General features: G+C 55.3%; 1 protein-coding gene across 5 annotated transcripts in view; it reads left to right on the forward strand.

Annotated features, from left to right (window-relative positions):
• The window catches only part of LOC144717975 (collagen alpha-1(XII) chain-like), a 92,421-nt gene that overhangs the window by 24,111 nt on the left and 51,050 nt on the right, over positions 1 to 17,260 (forward strand). For all 5 annotated transcript variants that reach the window (XM_078593830.1, XM_078593829.1, XM_078593831.1 and 2 more), the window contains 11 exons: positions 2,721 to 2,996; positions 3,112 to 3,307; positions 3,447 to 3,574; positions 6,037 to 6,189; positions 6,776 to 6,895; positions 7,238 to 7,402; positions 11,120 to 11,281; positions 12,838 to 12,998; positions 13,790 to 13,919; positions 14,314 to 14,459; positions 16,116 to 16,245. In XM_078593830.1, coding sequence (XP_078449956.1) covers positions 2,721 to 2,996; positions 3,112 to 3,307; positions 3,447 to 3,574; positions 6,037 to 6,189; positions 6,776 to 6,895; positions 7,238 to 7,402; positions 11,120 to 11,281; positions 12,838 to 12,998; positions 13,790 to 13,919; positions 14,314 to 14,459; positions 16,116 to 16,245 — 1,767 coding nt within the window. The remainder of the gene's footprint in view (positions 1 to 2,720; positions 2,997 to 3,111; positions 3,308 to 3,446; positions 3,575 to 6,036; positions 6,190 to 6,775; positions 6,896 to 7,237; positions 7,403 to 11,119; positions 11,282 to 12,837; positions 12,999 to 13,789; positions 13,920 to 14,313; positions 14,460 to 16,115; positions 16,246 to 17,260) is intronic.

The following is a 17,260-nucleotide window of genomic DNA, read 5'->3' on the forward strand; positions in this document are numbered from 1 at the left end:
AATGAACCGAGGGCAACTCAGGGCAAACAGGTGCGCGTGAGGTTTACACGGACAAACCGCCAGTTGTTAAGGGGCGAAGCAGGTGCACACGGGGTCGACCGGTTGTGCACGCTGAGACCGGAGGTGTTGCCAAGGAGACGGGAGATGAGGGTTGATTGATGGGCCAACAGGCGCCAGCCTGGTGAGAGCTTAAAGAAACGCGTGAGAGGTCTCGGATAATTAGCAGCTGAATATAAGGGCGTGTGCGTGAGCGGAGCAGGGAGTTGTTGCCCGGGACCAAGTGTGAAGACATTTCGCCGCTGCCGCTCCAGCCGTCAACAGGACCTCAACCCTCACGCCGTCGCCGGGCGGGTGGTACCTGACCCCCCCGCCCGGACCAGATGGGTGAGCGGGTCTGAGGGAGCGTAGGTGAGGGCAGCGGTGGCAGTGTAGAGTTGCTGCGTGCGGAGACGCTGCGTGGGGAGACGCTGCGTGCAGAGACGTTGAGTGCAGGATAAGCGAGGTGAAAGGTAGATAAGAGTGGGGAGAAGTTACCGTATAAATAGCTCTAGGAGTACCTACAACTGGTGCAAGATTATGTGAATAAAGTGTAAGCAGGTGACATGTTACAACGTGTCGGTGTGAGTAATTTTTGAAGACACTACATTAGTAACCGCGTGAGAGAGAAATAAAAAAAACGGTTAATACTGGTTAAGTTTTCTATCCGAGAAGTGTAGGGAGCTCCCGTGGTGCACTGATCAGCACCACGATGTTCAGCACCAATCTAACAGCAATGTTTGTGGTCTCAATTTGGACTTTGGCACAGCTGGTGCCTGACTTTTAGCACCAGTTATCGATTCTGCAAATGGTTACCGGTTTACCATTTGGCGACCGTACTGGAGAGCGAAGTTCACAGATGGGGAGGCGGTGACGTGGCGGGGGCAGCGGGGCTAAGGGGGTCCCGCACGCTGGTGCAGCCACGCTCCAAACGGCACCAACAAAAAAATATCCCAGAGCGTGGACATTCTTTTGGCAGCGAGTAAACCACGTTTTGTTTCACACGCGTTCCCTGCCTGTGCAAAAAGTGAAATCCAAGCCGTACTTGAGTTTCGCGAAGTGCACCATTTAGCGCTTGTTGACTTTGAGATGGCTGTGAAGATTTGCTGACCAGCGGCGTAAATCACAGAACCACTGTGACATCCAGACCACCTACCCAGGTTCTCTCTCCCTTCTACTATCTCCCACTGTCTCTCACTCTCTCCACTCTCTCAAACCCTCTCCTACCCTCCCTCTTGTAAGTTTTCTATATTTTGTAAAATAAATGCACACGTATAGTATTCGTGATTGCGGTAAAGTTATGGATTTGTGTTGCTACTAGAGTTAAAAAGTATCACGTTCACTTTCCCGCTCTCTCTCTCATTCTCCGGCTCTCTCACTCACTCTCTGGCTCTCACTCTCTGGCTCGCTATCGAGCGGCGCATTCCACCACGTCCGGTGCGATTGTCCCTGGAGCGTTTTCTGTTCCGCCAGTCGGAATGCGCCTCATCCCGCGTCGCTCGCGATGGACGACATGCGGGTGAGCGATCGTGTCCTCGAGTTTGATATTTTCTCTTCGGCGGGGTGACGGCAGTATGTCCTGGCAATGCGGCCGCGTGAAGATTTCTTACTTTAAAAATAGTTTGCGCAGTAGCGAAATCAAGACGACAGTGGTAAACGTCGGGGAGGAGACTCCTGTGCTGGAGGAGGCCTTCGTTAGCTGCGAGAGCCGCAGCGTAGGGGATGATGCCACACGGCGGGGCTGGATGTCGTAGCAGGGAACCAATTGTGACGTCGTTTGTAATGCAATGAGAAAGCGCAACGGGTGGGGTGCTGAGTGTCGGGTCCCATGCTGGGAGCCCTAACTCAGCGTTGCCAAGCCTTTGAGCCTGCATGTCAGACCCACAACGTTATCCTAACGCAGTTTTTGCATTCACATTCGTACAAAGGCAAAGGTTCCCCATGTAGCTCCCACAGACTGTCGGGTGAAGAGCTCCCCAGGCCATCATCATCTCTCAATGTTGTAACGCACCACTCCGTCTCGCTCCTGCATACGAGTCATTCTATTGCTCCATCTCCGTGGTAGATGTCCTGTTGGTCGTCACTTCGTCGTTAGTATCAACCAATGGGCATTGTCCGTTACTGTCACAACGTGTCCTGCATAGACACGTCCCTGTCATAGTAATGTGGAATTCCCACTGCTGAATCTGTAGGGTTTTAAATGCTCATTTGGCCAAGATGGCATTTCTGATTAAGTTAAATGAATACCGTGAGTGTTATATCAAAAGTGATAGAAAACATTCCTAAAGCCTATAACATATCTGATTGGTGTATTGCTGCTTGGCCTGAATTCTCACTTGGGGAATTCAGGCCAAGTACTTTGAAGCGAAATTGCCTAAAGGAGAATTTGGGCTCTGCGCCAAAATGACAGCCAACTGATGATGACGTTGTGCGGGACCCGCCAGATGTCTCGGGCGGAAGAGTGGGCGCCTCAATCGGAAGTTCGCGAGTTCAAATCCTGGTCAGGTGGTATAGACTCTACTCTGGGCTCAATAAAATTACTACCGTCAATCCATTGCTGGATGAAGCCCTCCCTAGGCCGCCACCGTCACCACTCGCGGTCCCGCGGAGCAATATTCCTGAGCTCTCGTACGCGATCTGATCTCGTCGCTCCGTCTCCGCGACGGGCGTCTCTCCCTCCACAGATTCGGCAGAGGCACGCGCGCTCCGCTTCTCGCACATCACCCCGGCGAGCGCGCGAGTGCTCTGGAGCGCCGCCCGCGGCGCCGTCACGCAGTACCGTTTATCGTTCCGTGCCGCCAGCGGGCCCGGCAAGGCGGTGGTGCTCAAGGTGCCCGGTGATGCCACGGCCATCCCGCTGCGTCGCCTGCGGCAGAACACCAACTATGACGTGCTGGTGTACCCCGTGTACCGCTCCGGGGAGGGCCAGCCCATCAAGGGCCGCTTCTCCACCGTGCCTAGTACGTGACCGCGCCTCCGTTGCGTCCACCACCGCCACCATCGAAATCGTCGTCGTCGTCATTGTCGAGGTGGTTTGATGACGTCTCCGCCCTCCCCCCCCTCCCCATCTTCAAGCGGTCAAGTTCCGACCCCCGCGCGACCTCCGCGTGACGGACGCATGGGCGAGCAGCCTGCGCGCGTCGTGGCGCCCGGCGCCAGGGCCCGTGGTGGCGTACCGCGTGGCCTACGCTGCCGAAGACGAGGACGCGGCCTTGCCTCGTGAGGTGATCGTCGGGCCGCACGACTCTACGGCCGTTATTGATGACCTCCGGTAAGAGGGGAGAGGGGGTCATAGGTGGAGCAGGGGGGTTTGGAGGGGGTCAGCGGCTGTCCATCGTCGCATGGAGCCGACGGTGTCAGTTTTGGCGTGAGTGTTTCTCACCGAGTGTTTTTCCGGCACTACGGTGCAGGCCTGACACGGCGTACGTGCTGAGCGTGCACGCCATCTTTGCCGATGGGGAGAGCCTGGGCCTCGAGGGGAAGGCCTCGACTGGCGACATGGAGCCGGAGCCACCGACTATGGAGCCGGAGCCCTCAGGTAAACCCAGGGCCTGGACCGTGGCCTGCACCTCGGGCTGGACCATGGGAATTTATCGCAGGAAGATGCAGCATTGTCAGGGGAATCGTTTGAATAGGCTGCATAATGTATTGAACAGCTGCACTCTTGCCTTGAGTGAGGCATCGTGTCTAACCCACAGGAGGTTCTCACAGCCAGCTTCACGATCCAAGTCTGCATTAACCACACGTACTTGTGGTAAAACATACAAACGTTCTTTGATAATGTTTGCATTGTCCTTGAAATTGAAAGGCTTACACCAGGGACAGACTCCTTATGGTCTTGTCTCACCAGTCTGAGACCAAATGGCGCCAAAAGATAAACGGCACACAGATAGGCGCAAATATCAAAGCATTAATGGCTCGTGTTGAGCAGTTTATATGACGTGTATTTTCTCATCGAAAGACATCTCTGACCTTTTTTTAGGCCAGTGTGATCCAGCGGTGTGTCCAGTGATGCCAGCTTGACTCACGCCCCCAGGGATTGGGCATGCAGCGCTGAGTCTGTCAAATTCTGTGATGAAGCCCGGAGCAATTTAAATCGGGCAATGGCGGTGCGAGCAAAACGCTGCCTTTCAGCCGAGTCGTTTTGTCCTCTGCGCACTTTAACAGATCGCGTTTGACGCTTTGAACAGGGATTGCTCTTGAGTAACAGCATGTACTGCATGTGTTGCATTAATGTAACGCGTGTGTGTCCGTCTGTGTCTTTGTTTGGCCTTGATAGGTGCTCCACTAACCGCACATTACCCAGCGGTCTGCCGGGCTGCGTGTCTTTGTACCCTAACTGAAGTTCACACGCTGTGATCGTTACACGCGTGCGCATAACGTGTCGCGACTAGAATAAACGTGCGTGCATGCGTCGGTGTGTGCATGAGTGCATGCGTGCCACGGGTGAGAGCGTCAGCAACAATTAAAAACCGAGCAAGTGACCCCACGTTGCGCCCCAGTGGACGTCTGACCCTCACGTGAGAAATGACCGCACGCTTGCGCCAAATGTACATTTATGCCGAGTGTCTGGGGAACAATAAACGTGATGACGCGCGTGTGATTTTATTTCTGTCGCGTGTGTCAGCGGACGTGTATTTTCTTTTTTAAACCCCAATTTTCCGTTGTTTCCTCGCGCACGGCCGATCGGTGCCGTCGCCTTGGTTATGCGCACACCACGGTGGCACTCGTTCTAACCGCATGGCCACCGCCTGACCAGTGAGTACCTCCACTCAGCCCCGCCACCACCGCCACCACCGCCACCACCCCGCTCCCCCATGCATGGCCACCGCTGTCATCAGCGCGGAGCGGAATGGCAGTAACAGCAGCAGCAGTAACAGCAGCAGCTCGCTCATGCGGTGACCACAGGCCCACCGCACACACAGCATTGCACGTTCGTCGGGTACCGCATACACACACACAACACCGCCGCACCCCACACAGGCACAACATCGCACACTCACATCATCACACATTGCACACGCAACTTTGCACCATTGCTCTATACAAACAAGACCATCACACGATGCCATCAACATCAATCGCATGACATTCTACCCTTTTGCGCTTATTTTAAATGGTCAAATATTTGTTTGTTGTTGTGTTTGTATACAACTCTTTGTCAAATCAAATCTGTGAATTGCATGCCTCATATTGCCTGTCATGTCTGCATGCATTGCATTCAGAGTGCCCCTTTTCTCATGAAATTGAATTAATTCATGGGCCCATTCACGAGCCCATAGTTTCCCTAGCGCATTCTCATGCACGATAGGGATACCTGTCTCCAGCTCAAAATACAAGTTGCTTCACGTTTGTGCAGTTGGGAATGCGGTACAATGTCTCTACTCGGCACAATGTCTCTACTCGGCACAATGCATCCATGATGAGTCTGCTGCATTGAGGTTGCTTCACTTACAATCTGCACCCAGTTCATCAATCGCAGTACCAGTCATCCAGACATTTGAATATTGTATAAACCGACCGTGAGGTGCACAGAACATCGCACGGGCAGCTTAACACAACATCTTGAAATGCATTACAATTTGGCCGATTTTAGGTTTCACAATTTGTAGTTCTGTACTTATTTTGTGTGACCAGGTGAAAGCTCAGGAGATCAGGTTCGGGGTCTAATTTGCAAGAGCGAATTGGGTCACCAAAATGTCAAAAGCGAAAACATAAAAGTGCAGTAATGAAGCAAATAGAAGACGGCGCAAAAACAACGGCGGTGCAGAATCATTTGGGCAGACTTCACAGACCGCTCGTGTGCATGCCTGCGTGTGAGCCTGCCTGTCTTTGTGTGTGTACTCGTGTGCACGTCTGGTGCGTGTGTACATGCATGCATCTGTCTTAGTGTGTGATCGCGTGCGCTTGCGTGTGTGTACTCGTGTGCACGTCTGGTGCGTGTGTTCATGCTGCATCTGTCTTTGTGTGTGTACTCGTGTGCGCTCTGCGCTGGCGCAGGCGGGCGCTTTGCGTGCTCGGCGCCACATGCTGACATCGTGCTGCTGCTGGACGGCTCGTGGAGCATCGGGCGCCACAATTTCCGCCTCGTGCGCCAGTTCCTCGAGGCGCTCGTGCACGCCTTCGACGTGGGCGCCGGCCGCACGCGCGTCGGTGCGATCCTCCTCCGGCACCGCCGCCACCACTGCCGCCACCACCGCCACTACGGCCATAGAGTAAAACTTCTGTGGGCTATGGTGCTTCCTCGCCTCTGGAGGATGAGTCGCCGTCGTCACCTGCGCGAGAAGAACAGCAGCCGATTCGTGTTCGATCTATTCGAATCCATCTACCGGCGCAGAAATTGCTCAATTTTTTTTTTTAATCCTCAATCCACATCGCAATATTATTGCTGTTGATTCATCGACATTTTTTACCAATTTTACCCCCACCCCACATCCTGCCTCTAGAAGGCGGGAAACCCCTTGCGAGCCACGCAGAGCGTGGCATGGCTAATGATGTTGATGGGCTCGCCACGCCCTGTCTCCCACACCTCCCATCCAGCAGCACACGTGGGAAGATGGTTGAGACTTTTTGTTAACCGATGAGTCCAGAAAATAAACCGATAATCCGTTGAGTGACGTGTATCTGTAGCTGTTAAAATCAACTGTGGTGTAATAACTGGCAATTGATTCGAAAAACGGTTGTTGGTTGTGGTTACGGTGTACGAGCCATAATTGTAATGGCACTTTCTCTCCCACAGGCCTGGTGCAGTACAGCGGGGACCCACGCACTGAGTGGAACCTCAACTCGTACCCCACCAAGGGGGCCGTGGTGCAGGCCATCAGGGGCCTGCCCTACAAAGGGGGCAACACCCTCACCGGTGGGAGTCACAGCGGCGCACTTCCACACGCTCTCATTCACACAAACACAAATATCTCCCATATAGCTCTTTTAGAAAGCACCTTCGGAGACCGGTGTTTGTAGTGAGCGGGCATCGAACTCGGGTGGCCGAGTTTGTAGCACAATGCGCCAACTGCTCCACTGCCGCTGCCCACGCTACATACAGAGACACGCACAGGCACGTGCTCACGCGTTCCTATTCCTGATTTGTATTGAGGGCCCTGCTCCATTTGGTCCTTTGCCGAATCCGTTACTGAATGTAGTCTCGTGTTTCTGTGGCGGGTTGGGGGGTGATGCGGCGGTGGTGGTGATTGTGGGGCAGGCCTGGCGCTCTCCTACATCCTCCAAAACAGCTTCACGGTGAAGGCGGGAGCACGGCCCGGCATCCCCAAGATCGGGATCCTGGTGACGGACGGCAAGTCCCAGGACGGTGTGAAGGGGCCCGCGAGCAGCCTCAAGGACGCTGGCGTCGAGCTCTTCGCTATCGGTGAGCAGCCACCGTGCGGGGTCACGGCCACAGCCACCTTGGGGGGTCACGGCCACAGCTACTTTGGGGGATCACAGTCGCAGCCATCGCACGAGGTCACGACCGCAGCCACCGCATGAGGTCATGACCGCAGCGCTCTGGGGCGCACATTGTCTCAAGGGATCGTGACACTCTGATTGTGTGTGTAACTGTACACAAACACGGATGAGTGCACGTGCTTCCATACACGCTTAGCTTGCCCACTTTTGAACGTCGACAGCACGGGAAGATGACGTCAGTGCAGTGTAGTCTTGACGGGCGAGCTCGTGTAAGCAGCTGGTGCAGTGAGTTATCTACAGGAGGGCTTTGTGCTCCTTCCAGGTACACAGAGCGGTGTTACTGGCTGTGCTGTAGAAAAGGACATTGAGTCAAGTGTTCGGATATCTAGAGATGTCTGCTGGCCTCCTAAGCTGGGGAAAGAGAGGAACAGGCTACTTTTGCGCAAGTGTGTCACCATCGATGGGAGAAAGTTCCGCACGCCTGGACAAGTCCAGATGCGTGTTCATTACATCTTGAGTGGCACCAGACGACCCCCTGGGGCCACTGGATTTCACTCTCGTTTGATTCACGAGCTCCGCCCCATGTAGAAACCTAATTTGATGGCTCGGAGTGGAGCGGAGTCGGTGGAGAGTAGTGAGTGGAGTGAGTGGAGTGAGTGGAGTGAGTGGCCATGCATATCGAGCTCCAGGTTTGTCTTTAGGATGCAACAGCAGCCCAGGCCACAAATGGGGCTCCCTCCCGCAGAGCGGTGCTCTGGCCGTTCTGTTGTCTGTGGCGAGGATTTATTTGCCTCTCATGGTTTAGCTGTCGGGCGAGGTTTTCTGTCACTGCTGCAACGCTTCTCTCTCACTCACCGACAGCACTCCGAGCTGGTAAATACCTGTGATGCCGTGCGTTTGGAATGCCAAGCCTAGCGATGATTATTTTAAGCGGGCTCTTATGTAACCCTCTTTCGTGAGCATCTCTCAAGCCTTCACAATGTCTGTGCTCCTCCGTACGGGTCAGAGCTCCCACTTGTTAGCTACGCGAAGAGATGGATGGGACTCTCCAAGGCACAGAGGAGAGTCCTGTGTTCTGATAGATTAGGGTCACTTCTGGTCGAGCATCCTGCTTCGAATGTTGCAACCGACCGCCCGGAAAGGTTTGAGTCCCTGGGGTTTGTCCTTTGCTTGTGCGAGCAGGTTATCCCCCCTCAGCTCCACGGTTCCACAAAAGCATCATCCCATTCTCCCCACGTCCCTCGCCTCGGTGGATACAACCAGTCCCTCAGATTAAACATTCCAGACGCTGGGCAGCAGCAAGTCCGGCAGAGCCACGCCCCCTCCCTCTTCCCTCATGTCTGAGTCATCAGCTCTGTGTGTGCTTCCCGATGAGCGAGGTAATGCAATGTTGGTTGGGATAGCCCTAAAGTGATATCCTGTTATAGAAAGCTATCATCATATGTACGATTATTCTGGGTCTCAAGGGGGGAGGGGTCGATTGCCCCCATTGCCCCTCCCCATGGATCAGGACACTACCGACTCGCTGAGCTGGGCAGCAATGGCAGTCGGTCCGTGGTGTTCATATCGTCATGTGACGAGGACGTTACATTCAGAACTCTGCAGTGAGCAGTGTATCACCTTGTGACAGAGAACAGCTCCCAAAATATGACGTTGCAGAGCTGCTTCTGAATTGGTCTCTCGGGGCACAACGTGCATATGCCCTGCAGAGTGTTCATCGTCATGCCAAAGCGGACGTAAACTAAATTACACGATGACCTAAACTTCATCATGGGACCTCCTTTGCCAGTGTACCAAAATATGAGAATAGGTTTTCCCCTTTTTTCTGGCAACAAAACAGGTGTTAAGATGTTAAAACACCAAACTGAAACCATTTTACGAGGAATCATGTGTGCATTAACCACAATACTTGTGGTCAGAATGCAAACAAAAAACATACTCTAATAATATTAGCATTTTCTTGGTTCTTTCGGTAAAGTCACGTAGAAGGGAAATAATAAAATAATAAAAATAAAACATAATAAAATTATTCTCACGACGTTTCGGCCACAACGCAAGCGGCCGTCCTCAGGTGAAGGTGAAGGTAAATATACGCTGCCAAGCCTGGTGGTGCCCATTCAGACGCTGTCTTTCCAACAGACCTGTTCTTCACCTGAGGACGGCTGCTTGCGTTGTGGCCGAAACGTCGTGAGAATTATTTTATTGTTTTATTTTTATTATTTTATTATTTCCCTTCTACGTGACTTTACCGAAAGAACCAAGAAGATGAATCCCTGCAGTCACGAAAGCTTTAAATCGAAATATTAGCATTGTCTTTGAAACTGATTGGTCCACACCAGAGACACCTTTTTTTCGAGCCTAGTCTCAAATGGTGTTAGACCAGAGGACGCCAATAGGCGTACAGCACAAAGACATTTCACTATCAGAGTAATGAGAGCTCAGGGTGAGCAGCTTACATCATGGGACGCCTCTTGGCGTCCTCTGGTCTAACACGCCTCGAACACAAAGCTGATGGGCCTCGAACACAAAGTGACCATCTGGCCGGAGACCCCAGTGAAGCTGGGCTGGCCGTATCACAGCACAAGGTTTGTATTCAGGTCTAGCAGCAGCAGCCGCAGCGCCAGGGTCACCGTGGGGTGCGGATCATAGACGGCATCGATCGTGGCCCATTGAGGCCGCCGCTGTGCACTGCGTCGCGTGGACAGCTACCCTGGCTGGCGGTGCACGACGGCCGGTGAGCAGTTGCTAGAAGCACCGTCCGGTCAAACGCCTGATGCGAGCGGCAAACGTCGCCTCAACGTCGACAAGGACGCCGAGATGCGTTACATCAGCTCGACGCTTGGAGGATGTCACAGCTGTTCACGTGAAGGGACCTCAAGATCGTGGTGTTCTGGAGGAGAGAGGGAGGGAAGCATTGCGTACTGCAGTGTAGTGGTTGAACAGATTGTTTGAGGAAACTGCCCGTCTGGTAGAATGGCTGCTTGACGTGGCTGAGGTTTTAGGGTTAACGCAAGGGTCGGCGGAGTGAAAGGCGACCCCCCTCTCATGCCGCTGCTCCTGTATTCCCTGGCTGCATTCCAGCGCACGCGTGGCGTTACGTCACGGCTGGCAGCTCCTGGAGGAGCGCTGCCGGCCCAGCAGCCGCCCTCGCGGTGCAAAACTTTATCCTTTCCTTAGTTAAACCATGAAGCGAGCCTTTGTGCTTTCGCTGCTGACACTAATGGCTTTTAGCATTGCGCTCCGGCATGTTCCGGTTTCATTGTTATTACGATTATTTTACCCAGGAAAGCCTCACTGAGTCTCAAGACTCTTTTTCAGGAGGGTGCTGCTGAGTGTTTGCGGCAGGCAGTGACGCGTTTCCCAGTCAAGTAATTAGCGGTGACATTTATCATTGGACCGTGTTGCCAGCACAAAATGGCTGAATGTTTTAAAGCGATGTCACGGGGACCTTTAATATCCACCCCGTGACAGAAAGATTGTTACAAGTGAAAACCTTCACGGTGAACGCAAACGACCCCGAGAAAAATTACAGCACACCGCATCCAGTATACATGTCACTAAGGCTGCGACTGTGCTTCTTAGCCACCTGCCACCTACTCCAGTCTACACAGTGACCTGGAGAATATTTTCGCACGCAGCACACCACATCGAGTATATATGTCGTTGTGGGCGTGTGTAGGCGTGAAGGAAGCGGACGAGGCGGAGCTGAAGGAGATCGCGTCGGAGCCGGACGAGATGCACGTGCATAACGTGGCCGACTTCGCAGCCATGAGCTCCATCGTGGGCAGCCTCACCAAGACCGTGTGCACGCGCGTCAGCGAGCAGGAGCGGGAGATCGTCGGTGAGCGCCCTGCCACGGGGAGCTGGGGACAGCGAGGGGGGGCACGCGAGGTGGAGGGGCTTTAGCTGACGGGTAGGACATGAGGTGGAGGGGCTGTAGCTGAGGGGTAGGACACGAGGTGGAGGGGCTGTAGCTGAGGGGTAGGACACGAGGTGGAGGGGCTGTAGCTGAGGGGTAGGACACAAGGTGGAGGGGCTGTTGCTGAGGGGTAGGACACGAGGTGGAGGGGCTCTAGCTGAGCGGTAGGACACAAGGTGGAGGGGCTGTAGCTGAGGGGTAGGACACGAGGTGGAGGGGCTGTAGCTGAGGGGTAGGACATGAGGTGGAGGGGCTCTAGCTGTCGGGTAGGACATGAGGTGGAGAAGCTGTAGCTGAGGGGTAGGACACAAGGTGGAGGGGCTGTAGCTGAGGGGTAGGACACGAGGTGGAGGGGCTGTAGCTGAGGGGTAGGACACAAGGTGGAGGGGCTGTAGCTGAGGGGTAGGACACAAGGTGGAGGGGCTGTAGCTGAGGGGTAGGACACAAGGTGGAGGGGCTGTAGCTGAGGGGTAGGACACGAGGTGGAGGGGCTGTAGCTGAGGGGTAGGACACAAGGTGGAGGGGCTGTAGCTGAGGGGTAGGACATGAGGTGGAGGGGCTCTAGCTGACGGGTAGGACATGAGGTGGAGAAGCTGTAGCTGAGGGGTAGGACACAAGGTGGAGGGGCTGTAGCTGAGGGGTAGGACACAAGGTGGAGGGGCTGTAGCTGAGGGGTAGGACACAAGGTGGAGGGGCTGTAGCTGAGGGGTAGGACATGGGGTGGAGGGGCTGTAGCTGAGGGGTAGGACACGAGGTGGAGGAGCTGTAGCTGAGGGGTAGGATACGGGGTGGAGGGGCTGTAGCTGAGGGGTAGGACATGAGGTGGAGGGGCTGTAGCTGAGGGGTAGGGCACAAGGTGGAGGGGCTGTAGCTGAGGGGTAGGACACGAGGTGGAGGGGCTGTAGCTGAGGGGTAGGACACGAGGTGGAGGGGCTGTAGCTGAGGGGTAGGACATGGGGTGGAGGGGCTGTAGCTGAGGGGTAGGACACAAGGTGGAGGGGCTGTAGCTGAGGGGTAGGACAGAAGGTAGCGAGTTCAACTGTATGTCAGTGCATTCCTATCTGCTCTCGTGTACTTACGTCCGTGTGTCTGTGTACGTGTCTGCGCGTGTCGGTTTGGATGTGCGTACCTCCCGCCTGCGTGAGTGCGTGTGTGTGTGCGCGTGTGCGGCTGCGCTTGGGTGTGTGCGTGCGTGTGTACGTGTACGTACATGTGCGTGCGTGTGCACGTGCATGTGTACATGTATGTACGTGTACGTACATGTGCGTGCATGTGTACGTGTACATACATGTACGTGCGTGTGTACATGTACGTGTGTGCATTTGTGCGCGCATGTGTGTGTGTACGTGTGCGTGCATGCGTGTGCGTGCGTACGTGTGTATGTGTACGTGTGTGTGTGTACACGTGTGCGTGCGTGTGTGTACACGTGTGCGTGCGTGTGTGCGTACTTGGTGGCTCGCCCTGCACCGTGGGCGTAGCTGCGGCGAGCATTGCCGATGCCGGCCCCCTGGCCCCGCGTGACCTCGTGACCTCGGAGATCACGACCACGAGCTTCCGCGTGTCCTGGACGCGCGCACCGGGCCGCGTGCTCATGTACCGCGTCGTCTTCTACCCCACCAAGGGCGGCCAGCCTGACGAGGTGCGGAAAAGGTTCCCTGCGTAGTCCACGCAGGCCGTCGTGGCAAGTGGCGTCAGCGAGCGCCTATGAAGGGCAACACGGCGCACGAGTGGGCGGGGTGGCCGGCACCATGGCCGGCGGCTGCCTTTGTCGCCCCAGGGCCAATGTTTCAGGCCGAGTTGACCTAAGGAAGACCTGGAACCGGTTCAGATATTCGTCGCCGATGTTGGCCGTGAGCTAAAATCAAAATCGGGTCGCCGGGCTCGTCGCGCATTGCGCTCACCACTGTACTACAGCTCCCCACTCGGACACATGTGCGCACACACGTAGATACGCATGCACACACAGATATGCATACATTTACCCTATGTCCAGGAGGACATCCCAAATACACATGCACATGCAGACTGTGCTTGTATTAACTTTTGTGTGTTGGAAAGTGGTAGTGTAGTGGTTAGCATGTTTCACGATGAAACCCATGGCCCAAGTTCAATTCCCGCCATCTGAACCATTCCTAGGCCTCCCCTAGGTCAACTTAACCTCAAATAAGTATCTGGTGCATTACTTAAACATCACCACTCTGGAGACAAAGGCGGCCAGGCGTGGTTCTGGCCACCCAACGCCCCGTGTGCCGTGCCGGCCTGCACAGGTGCCAGCTAACAGCCCCAGCCCCAACAGTCTTGGGGCTGCACGCCGGATCTCTGTCTGTGTGCTCGTGCATCCGTGTGCTCGTCCCGGCTCGCTTACCCGTGGCTCGCTTACCCGTGGCTCGCTTACCCGTGGCTCGCTTACCCGTGGCTCGCTTCCTGCAGGTGGTGGTGGACGGCTCGGCCAACTCGGCCGTCTTGCACAACCTCCTGACGGCCTCCGAGTACCAGGTGGCCGTGTTCGGCGTCTACGCCAGCGCGGCAAGCGAGGCCCTCCGTGGCTCTGAGTCCACCCGTGAGTCCTCCCCCCCCCCCCACGACTCCAGCCGTGAGTCCCCCCCCCCCACCCCCCCCCACGACTCAACCAGTTAGTCCCCCCCCCCCACCACGACTCCACCCGTGAGTCTTCCTCCCGTGACATTTTCCTTTCCATGAGTGACGATCAATCCACTGCTGCATGACGAACTTCCCATTACGAGTGTGTGGCTGTACCGTGTGTGTGTGTGTCCAGTGTGTGTACTATGTGTGTGTGTCCAGTGTGTGTACTATGTGTGTGTGTGTGTGTACAATGTGTGTATGTACTATGTGTGTGTACTATCTGTGTGTGTGTACTATGTGTGTATGTACTATGTGTGTGGACTGTGTGTGTGTGTACTACGTACTATGTTTGTGTGTGTGTGTGTCTACAGTGGACCTGCCCCCTATTCGGGACCTGCGGATCTTTGACGTAACGCACAGCAGCATGCGCGTCGCGTGGGAGGCGTCCCCAGGTGCTACGGGTTACCTGCTGCTCTACTCGGCCAACGCGGGCGGAGAGGAGGGTGATGCCAAGGAGGTGCACAATCTCACCACCACCATCATCGCACTCCATGCTCTATTCACTGCTGGACGAAGGACTCCCCAAATCGCCACCATCTCCCATGGCCACGTGATGCAACTGAGCTCCTACGCATCAGCTGATTTCATCGCTCCGTCTTCATGGTGGACGCGTGCTCTCTCATTTGGCTGCCGCTCCATTGTTAGTTTCAAGCACCGACCTCCAGCGACGCATCATGCCCAGAGAGCCAGGGCAACATTGGCGTCGGCTCTCTGATCCACATGTTCCCATTCCCGTCTCTCAGTGTCATTCCAAGTGTCTACATCTCCCAGCGTCCCCTGCCTGCCATTGGGCGTTTAAGCGTGTTTACAACTCGGGTTTGCTTCCGCGTGGTTTCGCTGTCAGAAATTGAGCAATGTTAACGGAATGTTGCTTGCGGAATGGCGATGATCTCTTACCTGGCACTGCGTGTAAGGGGGCCACTGAGCAACCACAGTGGGGGGGGGGGGGGGGGGATTTTTACCAACAAAGTTGACAGGCACAAGATCAAAGGCCCAAGACGCCAAGCAGCCAGCAAAAAACAGCACCATCAAAGAGTGCAACAGGTTTTTTCAATTGATAAAGATTATTATATATCGTCCGCTCATCTTGCTGAGCCAGGCACCAGCCACTTCATTGGCTGCGTGGAGGGAGGGTGGGGCCGGTCAGGGGCCATCCGTCGACAATGAGCGACAACCCGGCCTGGCGCTGAGCACAGCCGGAGTGGGCGGTGGTCACGACGGCCCCGAATGTGCAGGGAGGGTGGCCGCACGTGGACGCCCAGACCCCATTGAGCAGCAGGGCCCGTGGCCAGGGAGACGAACAGCAGCGGGGTCGCCAATGAGGAAGGGGTTCTCAATATTTGGATGAAATCATTCCTCACGACGCTACCTCGAGGAACCGGCAGCCGAGGAAGTGGGGTGACTCATAGCGTCGTCCATGCAACGGTGCGCGCAGTTGAGCCTAGTGCTTGCGCAACACTTGGCGGTTGAAGAGCGGAGGGCGATAGCAGCAGCAGCAGTGCACCTGCACCCCAGGTTGAGCCGGCGGGTGTTTAAGGTGATTCAGAAAGAGAAGTTTATTTTCCAAGTAAAGCCCATTGAGCTATTTTTCAAGGATGACTCGGCCGGAAGAGCTGAGGAAGAGAGTTGATGATGATGATTCCAAAGTGGATCAGTGAAAGGGAAGAAACAGAAAGAGAATTGAGGTGGCCTGCAGTGTGGTGAGTTGATGGGTGAATGAGTGAGCGAGTGAGTGAGAGAGAGTGTTGTTGTGACCTGCAATGTGGTGGCGGTAGTGGTGGTTGTGGTTGAACACTACGTGGTGGACGAGACGAGGCAGTGAGTGTCTGGCAGTCCGAGTCGCCAACGTGCTCACCGTTCCTGGAGAGCACCTTGGCATGCGGTCACATTCAGTCATCTCAGTCAGTCTCTACATGATGGCCTCAAAGTGCACTCAACCTAACACAAGCAATGTGGTGCCATACCTGTCGCTAAGTGGGACGAGTGGCATCTTGGAGTCGTCGTTGCTCCGTTCGTTTAGTCCTTTTGTGAATTGTTGTATCTCTGCTCTCTTCTCCTTGTGACCCCACCCCCCCCCACCTCGGTGCCTTCGCCCCTTCACCACCATCGGCAGCAAAAAGTGGGAGCGGGGTTCACGGAGATCGAGCTGAGCCGACTGACGCCGAGCACGGAGTACACGGTGACGCTGTACGCCATGTACGGCGAGGAGGCGAGCGACCCGCTCACTGGCCAGGAGACCACGCGTGGGTCCCTCTTCCTATCGCCCCCTCCCTCCATCCCCCCACCTCCATCCCACCCTCCCTTCATTCCTCCTCTACCTTCAGGTCACTCTACTGGCCTCTATAGAGTTCTCACCTGGTTACACAAAAACAACTTGAGGTTAAACTCTGACCCCTCTCTCTCCTGCCTTTCCCCTCTCATTTCGCTCCAGACATCTCACTCGCTCCACTACTTCCCTCCCTCCCTCCCGTCTCCTCCTCCCTCACCCGTGATGAGTGAGCGAGTGACCGGAGTGATTTGATGAGTGCTGGGTCATCAATCACCCTGACTGCTGCTGCACCATGCATCCTGTCTGGTACAGCAGTGAGGTAGGGACTGGGCGCAGCAGGCCAGACGAAGTAGCAGCAGCAGCAGAAGGTCAGCAGCAGGAGGTCAGCCGAAGCCGGGTTTGTGCTGAGTGCTGTACCTGCAGCAGTGGCAGTCGTAGGGAGATTGAGACGAAGGCAGGGATGGTCTGTCCAATCAGGACATGCGCGTGTTGTGTGCTCGGTGTGTGTGCATGGTGTGTGTGCATGGTGTGTGTGTGGTGTGTGTGTGGTGTGTATGCGGTGTGTGCGGTGTGTGTGCAGTGTTGATATTCGTTGTTGTCACGCGGATTGTGCATGGTCAGTGCCGATGTCCGGAGCTCAGAACTTGCACTTCTCCTGCGTGTCCGAGTTCGATGAGGGCCAAGTGCCGCTCGTCACCGAGGCGACGCGTGGGTCCCCCCCCCCCTCCTGTTTGCATGCACTCGCAAGTTCCAGATACCCGTGGGCATGTCCGCGTACATGCCACTTGAGAAAAGCTCTCTTACAATCGGCCTTGCCTTTTGGGTCATGCTGCTCCAAACCCCGCAGCTCACCGGGGCTGCGGCACGTGGGAGACGGATCCCAGACTCCCCAGCAATGCGTGGCAGGAGGCGGTGCCGACACTCGTTCTCACCAACTACTGGCACGGAGATGAGCAGGGGAAGAATCTGCATTGGGCGACCATTTGAAA

This window comes from Lampetra planeri, chromosome 4, assembly GCF_965212315.1.
Source record: "Lampetra planeri chromosome 4, kcLamPlan1.2.h2, whole genome shotgun sequence".
Taxonomy (NCBI): domain Eukaryota; kingdom Metazoa; phylum Chordata; class Hyperoartia; order Petromyzontiformes; family Petromyzontidae; genus Lampetra; species Lampetra planeri.